The 18147-nt window shown below is 37.7% G+C and overlaps 1 protein-coding gene across 4 annotated transcripts in view; it reads right to left on the bottom strand.

The window, feature by feature from the left end:
* Positions 1-1574: 1574 nt before the first annotated feature.
* Positions 1575-18147, bottom strand: part of RBMS3 (RNA binding motif single stranded interacting protein 3) — a 708641-nt gene continuing 692068 nt past the window's right edge. For 2 of the 4 annotated variants that reach the window (XM_071561125.1, XM_071561127.1), the window contains 3 exons: positions 14049-14129; positions 11392-11519; positions 1575-7678 (listed from right to left, as the gene is read on the bottom strand). In XM_071561125.1, coding sequence (XP_071417226.1) covers positions 7672-7678; positions 11392-11519; positions 14049-14129 — 216 coding nt within the window. In that variant the 3' untranslated portion in view covers positions 1575-7671. Of the gene's footprint in view, positions 7679-11387; positions 11520-14048; positions 14130-18147 lie in introns of those variants that run through there. The other 2 variants (XM_071561126.1, XM_071561129.1) reach the window with 1 other exon arrangement.

The following is an 18147-nucleotide window of genomic DNA, read 5'->3' as shown; positions in this document are numbered from 1 at the left end:
GCTACACCAGCTATTGATTTTTCTCTTCCCCTCTGCCTGAAGTCTCAGTGAGTGAAAATCAAAGGACATGGTTTTCTCGACATGGGAAGTCATGGACTTCTATTCCGGATGCAGACTACTGATAAACACAACTGTCTCCCTCTGGAAGCAATGTACATCACACATTACAAAAGCTCATTTGTCCCTGTTAGTTTGGTTCTATAGTAAAGATAGGGGACTTAGTTTAAATACAATGATATCATCTACCAATTAACTTTTTTGTTTTTTTGTTTTGTTGTTTGGGGTTTTTTTTCCCTTTTTTTTTTTGTCACTGACAGTGACATTAAGAGGACGAGAAGATAAAGCCTTCTTACCTGCACTTCTGGGGAAGATGATGCAAACTGCTCTTAGGCTGGTTCCATATGCACACAGGGAGCCAAATGACAGAGAACAAAAATACTAACACGACAGCTGTTAGTAATATCCTTGTTAGTAGGCCGTAAAGTGGAATGATCTTTGAAGTGGAGCAATCTTGACACTGACAAAGCTGAACGTGACACCAGAACATCAGCTATAAACCACTATTGCACTACCTGTGTTGGTAGAACAGTGTACCACTTTGTGGTGGTCTCCCCAAGCTCCTCAGCTACCAGAGTGCCAGGCAGGGTGGAGCTTCAGCCTCCTGCCTTCCTTCTTCCCTCACCATCCTCACAGCCAGCAGAAGTAGACATTTCAGCATAGGTGCAGCTAAAAAACCCCATGACTCACTTCCTCATCCCATTCCTCCATCTTCTAAAGATTTCTTTGGTCTTTCCTGATTAAGCTGAAGGGACATAGAACCTCATCAATACATATTTCATTGGCCAAAGAGAAGGAAATTGTGCAGGCAATCCCACAAGATGTGTATAGGTCTGAAGGAGACAGACACAATACTGGTAGACTAAAAAGTTGCACTCAGTGATTTCCAGTAAATAAAGCTCCTTGGTTGGAGAGGAGAGTTATTGGACCCTTTCATCCCACCCTTGCCTTTGCCACAGAAACAGCTCTCGTGGGAAGAAATGCACATGGCAACAAGAGAGCCCCTGAGTGAAGCAGGCATGAGGAATGTGCCAAAGAGCTTTCCTGTTCCCTGTGAGATATGGCAGAGGATGCAATTTACTTTCCAGTTTCCTTTCAAGATGAAAGTATGGTTTGCACTAGCACTGCTTTATTCTGTAAATAAAGATTTTCTGTCTTCCATGTGGCAAATTTTGCCCTTAAGTCACTCTTTAAAATAAGCCTCAGACACAGAGGCAATGTTCTTCTCGCAGGTGTACAGCTGAGAGCCTGGACAGCAGATACCCATCAGCATTAAACATTCAGTCTTGGTGTGAGAAAAACTTTCTCCTGTGTTTCACCTCCTAGCATGTGAGTGGTTGTGCTGCTGATGGGGTAACAGAGCTGACTTGTCTCTGATTCTTTCTTTCCATTTGGTGAAGGTGCAGAGGAGGCAGACTTTGCTGCAAAGCCTTTCTGCTCCCGCTGTGCTCAGCGCAGAACCACAGCCTTGGGAAGCCTCTGCAGAAAGGTGCCACAAGAACACAGAGTCACCCAGCTCTTTTCTTTCTTTATTTTTTTATTGAAAGCTTCATCAAAGAAAACAGAAGTTTAAACCTAACATCCACTGATCTACAGAAAGCCCCAGGAGTGGGAAAATGGCAGCTATTTAGGATTGTGTTACAAATGGAAAACATAAAAAAAAAATCATAGCAGTACAGATCTTTCAAAGACATTCTGAGACATCAGCACACAGATGCCCATATAAATAAGATTCATAATTTAATGTATCACAGAGGTTCTGTAGTCTACATTTTGGCTACAGTGAGGTCTGTAAGGGTTTTAAAGAACCTCTGTCCCATTTATCTGATGCATGTTTTCTTGATAGGAAATTCACCTGCTTTCAAAGCTGCTTTGATTTTTCACACAGATAGAATCTGTTAATTCTCCTTTAAAAAGGAAAACAATTAAAAATTCCTAAATGAATTCTGTTCAATTCCTGGTTTTGCATAAAATTGTTTTGTCTCTAAAAGATAGTAGAATTTTCTTCCACTCTGGAATACAGCATATTTAATAATACTTTAGTTACATAAACATCATGTTTTCTTCTCTAGGCTGTATTTTTGGGCTTTTAAAAATATAACTGACTGTAAATTTCACCAAATTCACAAAATTATTATCCAAGAGAAAGACACTTAAAGGCAGAAAATTAATGTTGGGCAGATACTCTCTTAAGGACAACAGATCCAGATCTTGGAAGGTGCTTACACCTTGCAGGCTTTGGACCTGCAAGGAAAAATGGATTTGCGAACCTGTCAAAGCCTGACATTTTTCACTTCATTACACATTTTTGTTAAGGTAAAGGAACGCAGCTGTCACTGTTGGGGAACAGTGAACTGAACAACTGAAATAAACACAAGAATTTTTTCTTATCGTTGAAAGCTGAACCAATGCTGGGATTAATTTCTTTTACAGCTTTACTCTCATAATTTTCTGTTCAATATTAACAAAGAGCATGTTAACAAAGGGAAGAAGAAAGGGTCTCTTCTGCCTGCTTTGAGGCACAAAGGTGAATAAATCTCTGGGGTACATACAGCGCTCTAGCCTATTTGGGGGACAGGAGCAATATAGAAAAGGTTGGTGCTCTTTTTGAGAGGAAAATAACTCTCCTTACACTGCATCTTTGCTGCTTGCTGGGATGCTAGAAATCTGCTCCACTGAAGGGGAGAAGTCTGCTGCTCACTCAGCCCTCCTTCTGAGAAAGTGTGGGTGCATGACTGTGTGTACGTGTATTAGAAATGAAAGGAATCTTTGTTACTAGAGTCAATTGTCATTAAACAGAATAGACTAATGCATCAAATGTCAGCATTTTTGTTGTTTTCTGTTTTGCATTTCCATCACACCATGACTGTTTTCTTAGTTCACGTGGGCTACCAAGAAAGACCAGGAAAATCCCTTACCCTAGGGCACTTCTTTTATATCCGGACCAATTTCATGTTAAATAAAGTTTTGAAAGGAAATGTTGACCATGCGTGTATCAAACATTACTATCTTCAACTACCACATTTGGTCTCATCACTAAAAATGGATTGATTCATTACTTTAAGCACATTATCACTTTTTAGCATGACTCTTGCTACAGGTGGAGTTAAGCAAGTCTGCCTAAACCTGTTTTGCTCATGTCAACCTCAGCATTAAAATGAAGTGGCATGAGGAGCACCATCAAGCTTAAAATCATAAAGCATGGCAATTTGTTAAACACTTAGTATCAGTCTCATCCTTCAGTACCATAAACAACATAATATAGATTCAAATACTATGACATATTAAAAATAAACTTTATTACAATGCAGGCTTCCTCAAATTTGCTGAGTTTTGGTACACATACATACATAAATAATACCCTTCATTTGATTTTCACTTGAGTAAAAATCCATTCGAATGCTACAGCCCAATTGCCCATTGAAAGTTTAAGCCCTCACTTCTCTAATGACCAGCCTTTATCTTCCACATTTGGGCATACATCCATAGCAGAAGATGATACAATGTGATGCAGTTGCTCTCAAACATGTCTCATTCTGCATTACTGTGGATTTCTTGGCCAACAAAACCAAGGCAGTCTCTTGGTAAACAGAACTATACAAGTAAGCACAGGCTAAGGACATTTCAAGAGTCTGTTTCACTGGAAGGCAGTAAGAGGACATTCACAATTTGAGGCCTGACTGTCACACATGAAAAGTGCTTACAAAACCAGCAGTAGAGCCAGATAGGAAGAAGAGTCCCTCTGCAATCTCAGTGGGAGCAGTGAGATTTTTCAGTGCCCTGATCTACACTCGGGTCAGCACCTGCAATTATAATACTCTCTTCAGTTCCACTGTAACTTTTTTTTCCCTCAATGTTAAGTGACAAGCCCAGGTATTCGGAATTTTCTAGCCATAATTCATAGTTTTCTGACACCCCTTCTGTATTTATCGTTTAAGGTAAAACAAAATCACTAAACCTGAACATCCAGATTTGATTATTTACAAGAATTCAGGTGTGATGGAAAGTACATACGCAGTTCAGCTTATGGATTTGATGTTACTTCTAGACCTCTGGGCCAGGCACCATTGCCTTAGACATCTAGCGTTGTTTCTGCAATCTTTCAGGAACTCTCCTGATATTTAAAGCTAAATTGGCAAGACAGACATAGATAGTGACTTTACAAATTCAGGTCTTAAAAAAAAAGGAAAACAGAAACTTTAAGAGATAATAATAATAAACCTTCCAAAAAAAACCATATTAGCCAGGACATAAAGAAAAGCAGTTTTAGATTTCAGAGGCCACCAAGTATTCCTGTCCTATGACAACATCATGCAGCAAGTGTTGCTATTTCACCGTTCACTTTTATCTCATTTTTAACTTTCAGAAATAAGTTACCACTTTCAGAGCATTTTATGTTCCAAATAAGCTTTTTTCTTACCTTATGATCTATGACTGTTTATACTCAAAGCTCACAGTGTTTATAATTCATAGACTTTCAGACCAGTTCACTTTTTTGGGGGGATCAGTAAGATGATTAATTGAATTTAAGGGATCCGTTTTCTTTCCTCTTCTTCTTCCTCTATTTCTTTGCTCTGTCTCTTTTGATTTCAAACATTATTGAACATTCTAACATGAAAAAAAAGGGAACAATTCTAATACAGAATGCACTTGAAACACTTTAAAGTGACAGGCACTGTGATATCATGTTGCCTGTCTGGCTTAATAAAAACACTGACATTGTTTAACTTTGTGGAAAAAAATAAGAAAAATGTTTCTGAATGTATAAATAAAGCAGCAGAGTTCTGAATAGAAACAAGAAGGTACCTCAGCATATTCATCAGCCACATGGTAGCTACCTTGTAGCCTCATTGTTGATAGTAAATGAGACTTTTTGTGTGTCACATTAGAACTAACACGGAAACAAATGTGTTTTTTCATATATAACTGACTTGTGCCGGGGATTATCTCCATTTGTACAAATAATTCAGAGAAAGACAGAAAGAGAGTACGTGTAGAAAGGAAGAAAATAAGGCTAGATCGTTTTTTTCCCTCATATACCCTCCAAAGAAAGAGGGAACCTTTATCCAAGGACAAAATTCAAGCACCACTCTCAAAAAGCAACAAGTAATGAGACAGCATATGAAACAGAAAGAGAGGGGATTTTTTTTCTGAATTGAAAACATGTTGTGGATGATGTTGTTCTTTTACTTTGGTATCATCTGGTTTTCAGAAGTGTTGAATATCAACAACTCCTCTGGAGAAAGCAGAAGCTGTACCACTTCCAAAAATCAGGCCCTTTTCCTATGCTGAAGAACCATGTGAACTCCCATTTCTCTCTTTTCTATGTTGCATATCTAGCAGCACTTATTTGGGAAACCCCCTCCCCCCTCCCACTATGTTAAAAAATACGATCTTGTTTTATTGATTTAAAAAAATAAGTGTGTTCTATTCCCCAAAAAAGTCAGGTTAGGGAAACACAGACCTCTTTTTAGGATTGGGCAGCTGAATCAGATTGATCCAATACATATGTTTTAATTTCATTATTTTTAATGGATACCCTGTGTCTAATCCACCACAATAAATGTGAGGAACCTTCCCCTCTCTTGTGGATGGAGAAAAGTTTTAAAATGTTTGGTTTCATTTTCACACACAGATATGTGTGTATGTATGTATATACTAAAATGCTGCTACTCTTCTGCCTCCTTAAGGAAAAAAAAAATCATCCTTTGACTTGCTTCTCACCTTTTCCATTTGTTTGTTTGGAAAAATTAAGGGCCATAATCAAGATTTCTCTATGGAAAATAACTGTAATTCCTAAAACAGGTTTTGGTGGATTAAATTTAATGTCTTTTTCCCCCCTCCCCAATCATACTAATTAGTGATTGTCAGCCAACATATTAAGACAACTGAAATTATAGCAGGGAAGAATATTTTTTAACTTCCTGCCTGCATGACAATACTACATAGTTTTCAAAATTTCTGCTTGCATGGGAGAGCTAAAATGAGAACAAAGATCAAGTTTGCTTTCTCCTGAATCTACCTGGCAACTCAAATGCAACACTGAAAAATAGATACGGAGTTAAGGTGGCTATGCATGTTGGACGATGACAAAGACTGAGGTGACGAAATGAATCTCCGGGATGTCAGAATTCAGAAGGAAGACTGTTGTTTCAGTAGAAATACCAAAGATCAGGCAATTAAAGATGAAAAATCATCCAAATTAAAACCCGCCTGGACAGATTAGTTGGTAGCCCAATCCCCTTGCTTTGAGATGGTCTCCAAAGCACATCATCGAAAAGCTTCTAATACCAACTACTCTGACATTTCCATTATAAGCATATGCAATATGTAAAACACCAGTGGAAGATAGTTTAAACAAACAAGAAAGTAAGAACTGGTCCGGCCATGTAGGTCAAATAAAGATAAAAAAAGAAAAAAACCTCTATCTTCTGGACTGCGTTAGGGTGTCACTTCATCTTTGGTATAAAATAGGCCATCCATAGGCTGCATTTGTTCACAACTAGGAAAGACTACAGAAATTGTCAACAATTTCTTCTATCTATTGCTTTTTTTGCACTTTTTTTGACCATAAGCTCCTATCTACTTAAGTTTTTTTTAATGCTCTTAAGCTAGGTTTTTGCAATGTGACAAGCAAAGCAGACTAAAAACTTCTTAAAGCTCATAAAAAAGACTGCAGATAAAAAGCACTAATGCTTTTGCTAGCGATCACGCTTTGTAAATAAAAAAATCTGCATTCTGCAAGAAAAAACCCCTGCATTCTCTATAATGCAGCAAGTTTTTTTTCTCAATTCAATAACTTTACTGTAAAATGCTTTAGCCTTCTAGAATTTTTTTCTGTCAACACTTAAGACAAAGTTCATAAAAGTCCCAGCATTTTTCCAATCCTTTCAGTTGCCACAGTTCCTTTATCATCAACTTTTCTTCAAAAGAAGAAAATCATTTTCTTTTAAACTGTACAGTTTATTTTTTCTTCACCCCAAAAACTCAGTCTATTAAACTTCTGCACCAGCACCGGTGTGAGCAGTTTCAATTCATTCTCGGGTTTCTAACAAGACGTTGACAGCTTGCCTTGAGAGCCTTTGACGTCCTTAAAATTAAGGCAATTAAGATTCAAGATAAACCTTACCTAAACATTTCTTTAAAAAAACTCAGAAAACAAAAAAAAAAACCAAAATACACTCTAGACTTAAAACAAGAAGAAAAAGAAAATGAGAGAAAAAGAGTAGCTTAATTTTTGAGGAAGACAATTGGTTTTCATCGCAACTTGCTCCCTCTTGACATCATCAGTTTTTCTGTTAAAAAAAAATTAAAATCTAGCTACACCTCCAGGTAAATTCTGAATTTAAATGTTCATCCAGATGAAATGTCAACCCAGCATTTTTCCTCTGGGTTTTTTCTTTAGTTGAAAAAAAAATATAGCAAAAATAAAATTGTCAGACTACATGACGGAACCATTTGCACAGCACATAAAAACACTGTTTTGTTTTCATTGGGAAAGGTAGAAAAAAAAAGCATTCATTTGACGCCTGTGCAAACTGGAAGCCAACTTCTTGTTCAGTGAAGTTTCTCCATTCAAGGCAAAGATTTCAGACCGACATTCTTCAGTCCTGTTTATTGTCTGTAAAAACAATTGAATTAAAGTGGTCATTAAGTCAAAACAACTTTGAAATAGGCTTCTCTTATTTTTTTCCACCCAATTCACTTTAAAAGTTATCCAAGCTAAACTAACTTTGCAGCTGTTTAAATATAATACCACCAATAAGCTGAAAATAGTCAGGCAAAAATAGGGAATTCCTGCTTTGGGGACGATAACACATTCTAAGCAGATGAATTTACTCTTGTTAATACTATGTTTAATAGGCAATCTAACTACACTGAAATGAGATGAATATGTGCAAATCTGTCCAAAGTAATACAGTAAAAGGGTGAACATTTTAATAATAATTAGTACCACTATTTATTTTGGGTACTAATAATGAAATGAAGGATAAAATTGCAATGAAAGGATACATCCAGTTTCTTAGAAAGAACACATTTTATGATGGCAGGAGCAATTAGACTGTGGAGCAGTCTGTTTAATGAGCCAGTTATGGCTAACTTAGTAGAAACATTCAAGATAATATCAATTTGAAAAACACAGTTTTGATCATAGAGTGTTAAATCTTTCTAAATTTAGCACAGGGAATAAGCAAAACTATCAATCCTTTTCTTACCATAGATAACTCTCATTTTGTGTTTTTGAGGTTTCAGGCCATGTAAAGATATGTCACATCAAACTTATCTTCACAAGACTGTGAGATCTTTGGGGAGACATAGAACCTATGTATAAATGCTCTTCTGTGTCTGGGGCTATCAGTAAGGGTCAGCTGTCGTTTGTCCTATAGTCCTTTTCTGACCAAAGCTCAACACTGGAAAATCCAGCATCTTTCCTTTTTCAAGCATTAACACGTTTGTCTTAGTTAGTTTAGAATTAGTTTTTGAATTAGGACTTAAATTGTGACAAATGTCAATGACTTTTTGTCAAGGATGACAAACATAACACTACAATTTTAAATTTACCAAAGGATTTTTTTCCTTGCATGACATCTGAAAAAATAATATTTTGAATGTTAACAAGATATTTATGTGGAATGCAACAATTTTCTTCAGATTTCCTATGCATAATTTCCTGTAGGAGCACTCAACCTACTGAGGTTTTACTGCCCTGGGTCAAGTGGCCAATATCACCAAAGGGGCACAGTAGAAGCTCTCTAATCTAACCTAGCATTGAGTTTGCCCACAAAAGGCTCCAGAAAAACATAATTCTTTCCACATTTAATATCAGAGTATGTCATCCAGCAGACTTTTGCTTGGAGATAAGAGAGTATGCTTTTCTGGGGCAAGGACATCCACTGATCTCCATTTCATAGGTTTCAATATTTAAAAGGAAAAAAAGGAGTAGGATCTAAAATAATTAAGGTGATTTCCTCATAAAGAAGATTACTCTGCTCAGAAATCAAGGTTTATTTCTACCTACACAATAGGTAGCCAGGTTTTTTATATGAAGTCATCATTTCTGAACATCTATGAGTGAGATCCTCAAGTACAGAACTCAGCATATTAAACAAAACAACATGTATGCTGATTTAAAAAGTGGAACTGAAATTTTAAGTTTTATGGTTTCTTTCTACTTACAAAGAGAGTACAGGGTTCCTATACCACCCAGGTATTCTTAGTACATTGTCTCTCTTTTGTAGCCTGCAATTTCATGATTGTTGCAAAGAAAACAAATATAAGGAAATCTATGGTTATAACTTTTCTCTTGTCTGATCAGTTCCTATGAAATAATTTTGTATTTTCTGCATTTTCCTTTGCCTATATCTAATAAAATCATTGTCCAGTCATATTAATTACTTTCTCTTATCTTGCTTTGATAATTGCTGTTGTATATTAGGCATGATGTTTGTTATTAATAAAGTGCCCTTTGAAAAGCAGAGTAATAAAATGATATTTTAATTATTAAACAACTTAATTTGGTTTTATTTTAGAAGTTACTGAAATATTTTGTCAGAAGTTACTTTTCAAAGATAGAGGTGGTGGATGTTTTGCTTGTTTCTACAGCTTTCCACATCGCATTTCTGCCTACGACTGGCAGACATAGTGGGCCCATGTCATAAAAAAAAAAAACAAAAAACACCTGAAATAAGCATAATAAAAAAATCTATAGTGGAGCTGTCTGTGTGATTAAAAAAGAAAGAAATTTCTCTGAATGTAAATGCAAGTGCTATTAGAAGTATATCCATCACTGCAAAAAGGCTGTAGCTGACAAGGAGAGATGAGGGATCTAATTCTCAGAAAATTCACCACACTGGCAAGAAACACAGCATCCATTTCAATAAAGATTTGCAAGGTAGTTTCCTTCTATGTGGGAAAAATGCCCGAATCTGCAGCTCACAGCTACCTTATGAGGCCTTCTAAACCTAAGTCCTCCTGCTTTGAGACCTAAGCAAAAGGGAACAGAGACACAGGAATGGTCAGATCCAATCACTACAGGACACAGTCATCAAAGCAAACCAACAGGATGGTAGAGATATACATTTTTCTCTCTTTGCCCATTGTTTTCTATAAGTATTTTGCAATCATTTCTTTACAGGCACTAGAGAGACTGGTTGCTAGAAAGATACATATGCATAGAATGTGTCTCTGATTGGGTGCATCAACAAAAAGCTTGTGAGTGATTGCTTTTGTAATATGTGCATACAGACAGATATGGGCATGGAAAGGAAGTGAAGTCTTCTGTTTTCTGGTGGTCAAAAAGGGAGGTTGTGTGATCTGAAACCATTTGCTACTCATAAGGTAGACAAATAAATATATCTTCCACTTCCAGAGGTCAAAAATTAAGTAAAATAATTGCTAGAATCTTTTCTATACCAGCTCATATCTGAAGTGTCTATAAGTACCAAGACATGACGCATTGACTGACACATCTAACATATTTCTTGTCTGGCTATTTGCTTTCTTTCTTGCCCTTGATAACATATGTAATTCTCTTTTCACAGTGATGCTGGTGTTCAATATACGTGTATTAATTAAGGACTTGATTTGTGCTTTTTCCTAGAATCTGTCCAACACTGATCAGTCCCAGAGAGTATCCTGTCGCTAAGTAACCTTCCCTTTGTGAGAATCAGTTTTATTGTAGCAAAAAGAAGCTGTGTTTGAGGATTATTCTGAACATGAAGGGACTCTTTATGAGTTCTAAATCCAGTTGTTAGTATATAAATTTTGAACTTTCCAAGGTATTCCTTGGGAAGAAATAAAAAGGAGCAGAAGATCTAGAAGTGATTCTTCCCACCTCTTTCTTATCCCTTCTTCCATTTCCAGTTCCTACCCGCTCAGTGTTTGCATGGCATCAGTTTTGCACAATCATAAATACCAACTTGGGGTTGGTATACTGCTTCATTAACTAGACTTTCAGAAAGAAACCTTTACAAGTGCCAATGTGTCCTGTGCCAATATTTTCACCCCTGCAAATGTAAGCCCTTTGTAACTTCTGATGCCAGATGCTGCTTTAGCCCAGCATGATAATTGTTAACACAGTTGTTGAGATCCTTCTGAGTCCAGAAAAGCAGCAGACAGTTAGAGAGCATATCAATGCAGGCAGGAACTCAAGGACATTTTGCCCAGGTGAGGCCATCGGCCAAAACCTTTTCCTAATTACACTGCTATATGGCCAGGATTCATCTGAGATTAACGAACCTGCTCAGAATTTATATGGTTGAAACAGGGAGTCGAATGTGGCCTGCTATAATCAAGAAACAAAACCTTTTGGCTACAAAGCCTATGTCTACTTACTTAGATTGTTGGTAAGAATATGCAGGCGCGTGTTCACTGGATGTTTCCACTGTCATCTGTTGTTGTTGACCACTGGCTTCCTGTGATGAAGATGCTACTGTCTGTGGAGAAGTATCAGCAACAACACCCTAGGGAATCAAATGAGAACATGACAAATTTACTAATTTTAGTCACTGCAATGAAATACATAATAGAGCTCAGCATCAGCTCACCATTCCTGTATTTCTCTAGAGAATGAAAGAGTTTGAGGTAGCAGAACCACGTGCTAACACAACAAACTCCATCAGTTTTAGAGAACGAATTCAGTAACAAGAAGCTTTCCCAGCATACTAGTAGTACTTTGTTCTCACAGGCTGCAGTGGAAAACACTTCCACCTTTGAGGGCAGTTCCCTGTCCATTCAAAGCCAAAAGCAAAACTTCTGACTTTGGAGGATTCTGCATTTTACTTGTCATTTTCACAACATATGTATAGATCTTCTAATTTTCACTTACCTACCTCAACTTCACAGTTACTTCACACTTATTTTATTTGATTTATAATGCATTAAAAGCAGATCTGTGCCTCCCGCTCACCACTTTACGAAACATCCAACGGAATTTCAGCCACCTTAGAAAAATATTGCCCTTCTCTATGCATTGCTTGTATGCATGTTCTCCTAAAAAATAAATTTCCTTTACGCTAAAGATATTTATCTGTTAAGTCAAAGCTCTAATGAAGTTTTGTTTTATCTATATGTTTGCAAAAAAGTAGCTAAGTAAACACACAAAACATTATATGTATGAATTTGACATTATGAACAACTTTTTATCCTGTTTAGACAGTATGAATAATACTTTGATCAAGTTTTTTGTATGGTCTCAAATAAGCTACATTTTCTCTTTTACTCTCATGCTTGATGTGTTAGTCACATGAATAGCAGATCTCTTCAGGGAACATGCTTTATTACTCTATTGCACACAACAGAGCCAGAAGAGGGAGCACAAAGCACTTGCTTTGTTTTCATTTGAGTCCTGTGTAAACAACAGGTAGTTTATTTTAAAGCATCTGTTAAAATAACAGTTTTATTTTCCAGAAATTCTTCATGTCTATTGCTTAATGGACTATCAGTATTATCTTTTTCTGACTACTTCCTTGTCTTTATCCTTCTGTTTTTGTCCATCTCATCTTGAGATTGTGAGCTCTCTGGGGCAGAGACTGTATTTTTTGGTCTCTGCTTGTGGAGCATCCAGCATGGTAGGGTCCTGGTTCATGATGCTACATGAATACAGATAAACATTAACAATAATCATCATCACTGTCTCAGAGCAAAACAACCTATATATTCAGATAATATTTTGATTGTTATAGTAGATAGTTACAGCACCATGTTACTTTAGAAGGCATGAATACACTAGCAGGTGATGGGCAGGAGAGCTCAGGAAGAATTAACTTAAACTCTGATTTGCACAGGTCACTGTGGTGTGTAGCCAGTACTGTTGTATAAAACATTCCCCATCCCACTATCTCCTTTTAATTCATATTTGTACCTGCCCAGTTTATTACTTAAGTATGGCAATTGAAAAGAGGTACCCATTGCCCACTTATATGCAAATGAGGCTTAGGACAAAATTATACTGAGGCAGGAAAGACTAAAACATGACCAGCTCAGATAGGACAGAATAGTAGTAGCCTTTCTTGTGGAACATCATTTGGGAATAGTTGCAAAAAAGTAGGAGAAAACAGGATAAATCCACTTGACTGCTGGTGGAACCATGTCAGCAGTACCACTAACTCAGCATCCTCAAAGCACAGAGTAGTAATAGCACAAAATCCAGAGTCCACACAGCCGAAGACAGAAGTACAGAGACCCTGGCACTCCCTGCCTTACCCCGGAGCTGGGCAGAAGTTGTTAACAAAAGAGGGTAGTGCCAAAGAGAAGCACACAGGCAAGAGGATGCCAAGGCTCCCTCCTCTTGCTGTGCTCAGTTGCCTTTATGAAGCTTCACAGAAGTGGAGGCCAAGCTGACGCTCTCCCGGCAGCTTGTGGTCTACAGGGTTGAGTAAATACTTACTCATTAGACTGTCATCAGCATGACTCAGCCCCAAGGAGGGAGGGAGCGAATCCTTCCTCAAGGATGAAAAGCACTCAGTCAGTGCAGCATCCTCCACGTCTGTATATACAAGAGGAAGGTTTCCATTGCTCAATCACTTTTTCTGGTGGCTAAATGTTTCAGCAATTACCTATGCTTGCTAAGGAAACTGCATCAAACCCTCTTGCAATCTTCTCTTCTTGAAATCTCTTTTGGTTTCGTGGTCTGCCTGCTGGGTTTGTTTTCCTGTCTCTTCCCATCTCCCTCCCAAGTACATGGGGAAAAAATAGTCATAATCACTGATGTTTTATTCCATGTCCTGCTGTACAACAAAAATGCAAAACAAGAACCCTTGCAAATAATAAAGAAAAATAAAAGAAAAAGAGGGGTTAGAAAAAAGAAGGAAAAGGAAAGAAAGAAAATAAATGAGAAAGAAATGTCCAGTCCTAATTTTAAAAGCTGGAAGTTTCCAGCCACCTCCACAAAGAAATTTTAGGCCCCTTTCAAACCACAGGTGCAAGAAGGCATAATAGATAGGAGTTCTGCTACCCCTTCACTCTACTTTCATGGATGGAGAAGAACTTACTTCAATAGGGACAGCTGTTGGAGGCACAGGAGTATACTGGGGAATGTAGGTCCCTTGCATAGGTGCAGCAGCAGTCATGTACTAGAACAAATCAAAAGCAAATGAACAGTAGAAAACCACAATCAAGATGCATTAAACCATGTGAGAAGCATCACACTGTTTCAGTTTCACATTCAGAGTTATTTCTTTTGATTGAGGATTTTAGGCAATAGTAGAACTTACCCATCTACTAAAAACCATAATCTTGAACTTCAAAGTCAGGTCATATCATAATATAGCCAATAGTAAACATCTTGCTGATAGACTCAGATTGTTCACAGGTTCTCTAAAATTGAGAGACTACTATTTGTACTTAGAAAAAACCCCCAGCGGGACATGATAGCACCATATCTATATCTATCTAAATCATCTATATCTATACAGTTGTTACAGATACAAATCAATCTAAACAGTTTTTTGGAGTCATATTGACATTACTTAATGACACCTACAAAATATGAAGCATGAAATTTGAGACATTTATTCTACTCTATATTTAATTCTATCAGTAACAGCAGTTGACTTTACAGGGATACAAATGTTCAGGAAGGTGCAGTCTGAGACAAGAGAAACAAGGGAAGAGGAAGATCTATTTGGAGTTTCTCCTTTCATATACAGATATTTTAGCTAAATTCTTATAGCTTGTTCTTAATATCCAGGGATCTTTTCTATGCATTTTGAAACTTCTGAAAATTATGATATAACACTTTGTATTAGCTTCTCTGAAGTACTCTCTCCAAAGTACTACCAGACAATCCTTTTTAAAATTCATGTGTGCATGTGAATTTTGTCACTGATATGGCACTAATCTCTTTATGTACAGCACTTCTTAAAAAGCTCTTGAACTTGATGCAACAGTCATTGTTCAATTTTTCAAATAAAGTATCAATATTAGTTCCTCAGATCTATATGTACTGTTCCTTCTACAATCCAGTCCTAATCACATGTCCTAACTGACAAGAATCTCAGAATGTGCCCAATCCCCCAAATGACTGCATGACACTTCCACTACATGTTATCTTCAAAGACACAACAACGATCTGAATCAGCCCAGAACGTATTTGATGAATTTTAAAATGAGTTAAATATAGCTTTGCTTCCTGGCAGAGCTAGGAAGCGCTTGCAAGATTTTATTCTGCTGTTTATAGTAAAATTTACATTTAAAGCACTCTCTCACCTCAATTCTAAACTAGCTGGATGGTTTGATATGCTTGTCACAAACATGTACTACGAAATTGCAAAGTGGGGTGCAGACTGCAGTAATGCTGGAGGAAGGCCTTAGGGAATGACAACAGCATACTTAAAAATCTCACAGCTAAGTCCCAAAATCTTCTTTCAAGTAGCCAAAAAAAAAAAAAAAGTGAAATTGTTTTCTATTAAAAAAAAATCATTGAGGATGATATGTGACATAGAATGTATACTTGCAATATGAGCAGCATATGGTGTTGAAAATCTTTACAATATTTTTGCCAGAATTCACAGTGTTTTCCTTAACTTGAGCAAAAAGATGGGAGTGTCCCCAGTGTCTGTGTGTCTGTATCAGGCCATGGTTTTCCGCAGATTTTTCTCTTGTTCTTCAGAAAGAGAATTGAATTCAACAGTGTTTTTTTATGAAGGCTAACCCTCCAAAAACATTAGGCCAACTATCCCTATTGTATTCAGTACAGTTGGGTTATTCTCCTGCCTTACAGATTAGGAGCTAACGAGAATGTTACAGCGGGGTGTTCCAGAGCTGCTTCTGCTCCATTCATTCTGCTTTTAATGTTGCTGTCACATGTTGGGAAGACATCTGCTGTGTAGCATTGTTCTAAATGTGTCAACATTTAACATTAACCTGAAGCACTCATTCCTACAGTTCTGCAAAGATGGCAAAGGTTTCAAACATCTATGCAGGCTAGCTTCATTCAGACAAATACATAGAGATTTTAACTGAAAGTGTTAATTTAAATAATAAAATGGCCTCAATCAACCTGGATCTCCTCTGAGTTGTTCTTTGAACCTAGTAAAAGTTCCACACTCAGACTTGTAAGATGCAGTTGTCTGCCATTCTCTTACCTTACCCACACACCCAGAGGAGTTTTAATACACAAATACCAAATTATTTCAACCATCTTGTAATACAGAGCACCCCACCTTTTGCAAAATCCTTGGGCACTAAGTTCTGTAGCAGAACAATTGAAACTGCCTGGGAATTAACCGATGTCTTTGCTGACTTTGAGAGCACCGCTCTCAGTATTTGTGCAGTTTCTTACTCTATTTTTTCCTCTTGAGGCAGATCCTGATCTTACTTGCCAGACTACTTCATGTAGCTTCCTTCATTGCTAGACAATCTCTAGGGAAAACTACTGTTAACTTGAGTGACACTGCTGGCCCTGGCCAAACCCTGCTTTTCAGACACACATCTCCCCACACTCTCCCAGTTTACTTTTTTCCCCAGAAATTTTAACTGAATTCAGCCAAATAACAAGTGATTTAAAGTTCTGGAGATCAAATCCATTTAATTACCTGCCTGACTCCTTCCTGAAGAACTGTAGGAAAGTGACTTTTCCCCTGTATATGACATTCTGCTTGTCTAAATTTCTGCTCTAATGGTGGCTCAATTTTTTTGTATAAATCCTTTAGAATTCTATAATTTAAAAAAAAAATAGTTCCACAATGGCACAAATGAAGTCATAGTTCCCGTGGCAACAAATTTGGTCCTAGTGAAAGTCAGCCAAGGCTCAACCCTACAGAGTATTGCTGCTTAACAACTGGCCCTTGACTACATAGCAGCAGTAGTCTGTATTACATATATTGTGCCCTTCACTGGAATGCTCAAATATATTTAATTTCTTTATGACTGTAAAGATACCCTCATCATTTTAGAAAGGAGTAATTGGGTCAACAATATATTACTGGGGCTTGAAACTGATTTTCAGTCTCTGGGGTCTCACTTAAGGATCTATTGAGGCTTCTGTAAAAAACTTTACCAAGCTATAAAGAAAAACTACAGCTTACTTCTCAGAGACACACAACTTTTTGGGCATCTAAAGTCCCCTCACATGCAGCACAGGGAGGGGGATGTGGTCTCCCAGCTGAGACCATATGAATTCAAGAGTGTCTGCCCTGCTGTATCTGTTTTTATCATGGGAAGCCTAGTGCTAAGCAGCTTCTTTAGTTTAGTTTGTATAATGAAAAAGAAACATTATTTTTTGTTATAACTGACATTAGTTCAATCAGGTTTGCATGTATTTCTTTACTTTGTTAACTACATAATCTTAATTCCCTGATTTCACAGGATAAATAAAGATTACATAGTGCTAAGGCACAAAGTCAGCGTCGATAGTTACATCAATGTGTTGGGAGAGACTTGGACTTTGTGAAATGGACAAAAGATGGATAGATGAAGTTGCCGAGGTCAAGAAGCCTGGTCACAGGAATGTTAATATTTTGCACTAAATTTAATGTTTCCCCTGTTTAATAAATGCAATGTCACCAGGTCTACCCATTATATTTTCCCTGTAGTAGTCCCTATCCAAGTTCTTCTTCCCATAAACCCCTAGGATTTTCCCACCAACCCTACCCTGATTGGCTCCAGTTTGGTGCATTGCAGTAGTTCTCCTTGTATGGTTATATTCAGATCCCTGTTTCCCATTGGTCCTTCCCTTGTTTTTCCCCTCTGCCGATGCTTGGACCAATGGGGTGCTTTTCTCCTCCCCTTTCTCCTCCCAAGTTCTGGAAACCTCCCTCGACCCCTTTATAAGCCGGGCACCCCAATAAACCTTGCTTCTTCTGTTGCCACCCGGCCTCAAGTGTGGTCCTTCCTTGGGGGGCTGCGCAGGGCTGGGTGCGGGGGGAGCCATCCCAGGCTTCGAGAGGCGGCCTAAAAGAGCTGACATTGCTTTAAGCCTGCGGCCACTGTGCCTCTCCAAGCAGAAGACCCCCGCTCCTATTTTAGGAGCATTCACCATCCACTGATATCTGGTACCAACATTGGTGAGTTCACGGACATCAATGGGTTTGGATAATGCAAGAGTTGAATTGCTTGTCATGAATATTCACAGTTGGTTGTTTAGCAGAA

Source organism: Pithys albifrons, chromosome 7 (genome assembly GCF_047495875.1).
Source record: "Pithys albifrons albifrons isolate INPA30051 chromosome 7, PitAlb_v1, whole genome shotgun sequence".
NCBI classification, from domain to species: Eukaryota; Metazoa; Chordata; class Aves; order Passeriformes; family Thamnophilidae; genus Pithys; species Pithys albifrons.
Note: the sequence above shows the minus strand (reverse complement) of the source record. Positions and strands in the feature narration are given on the sequence as shown.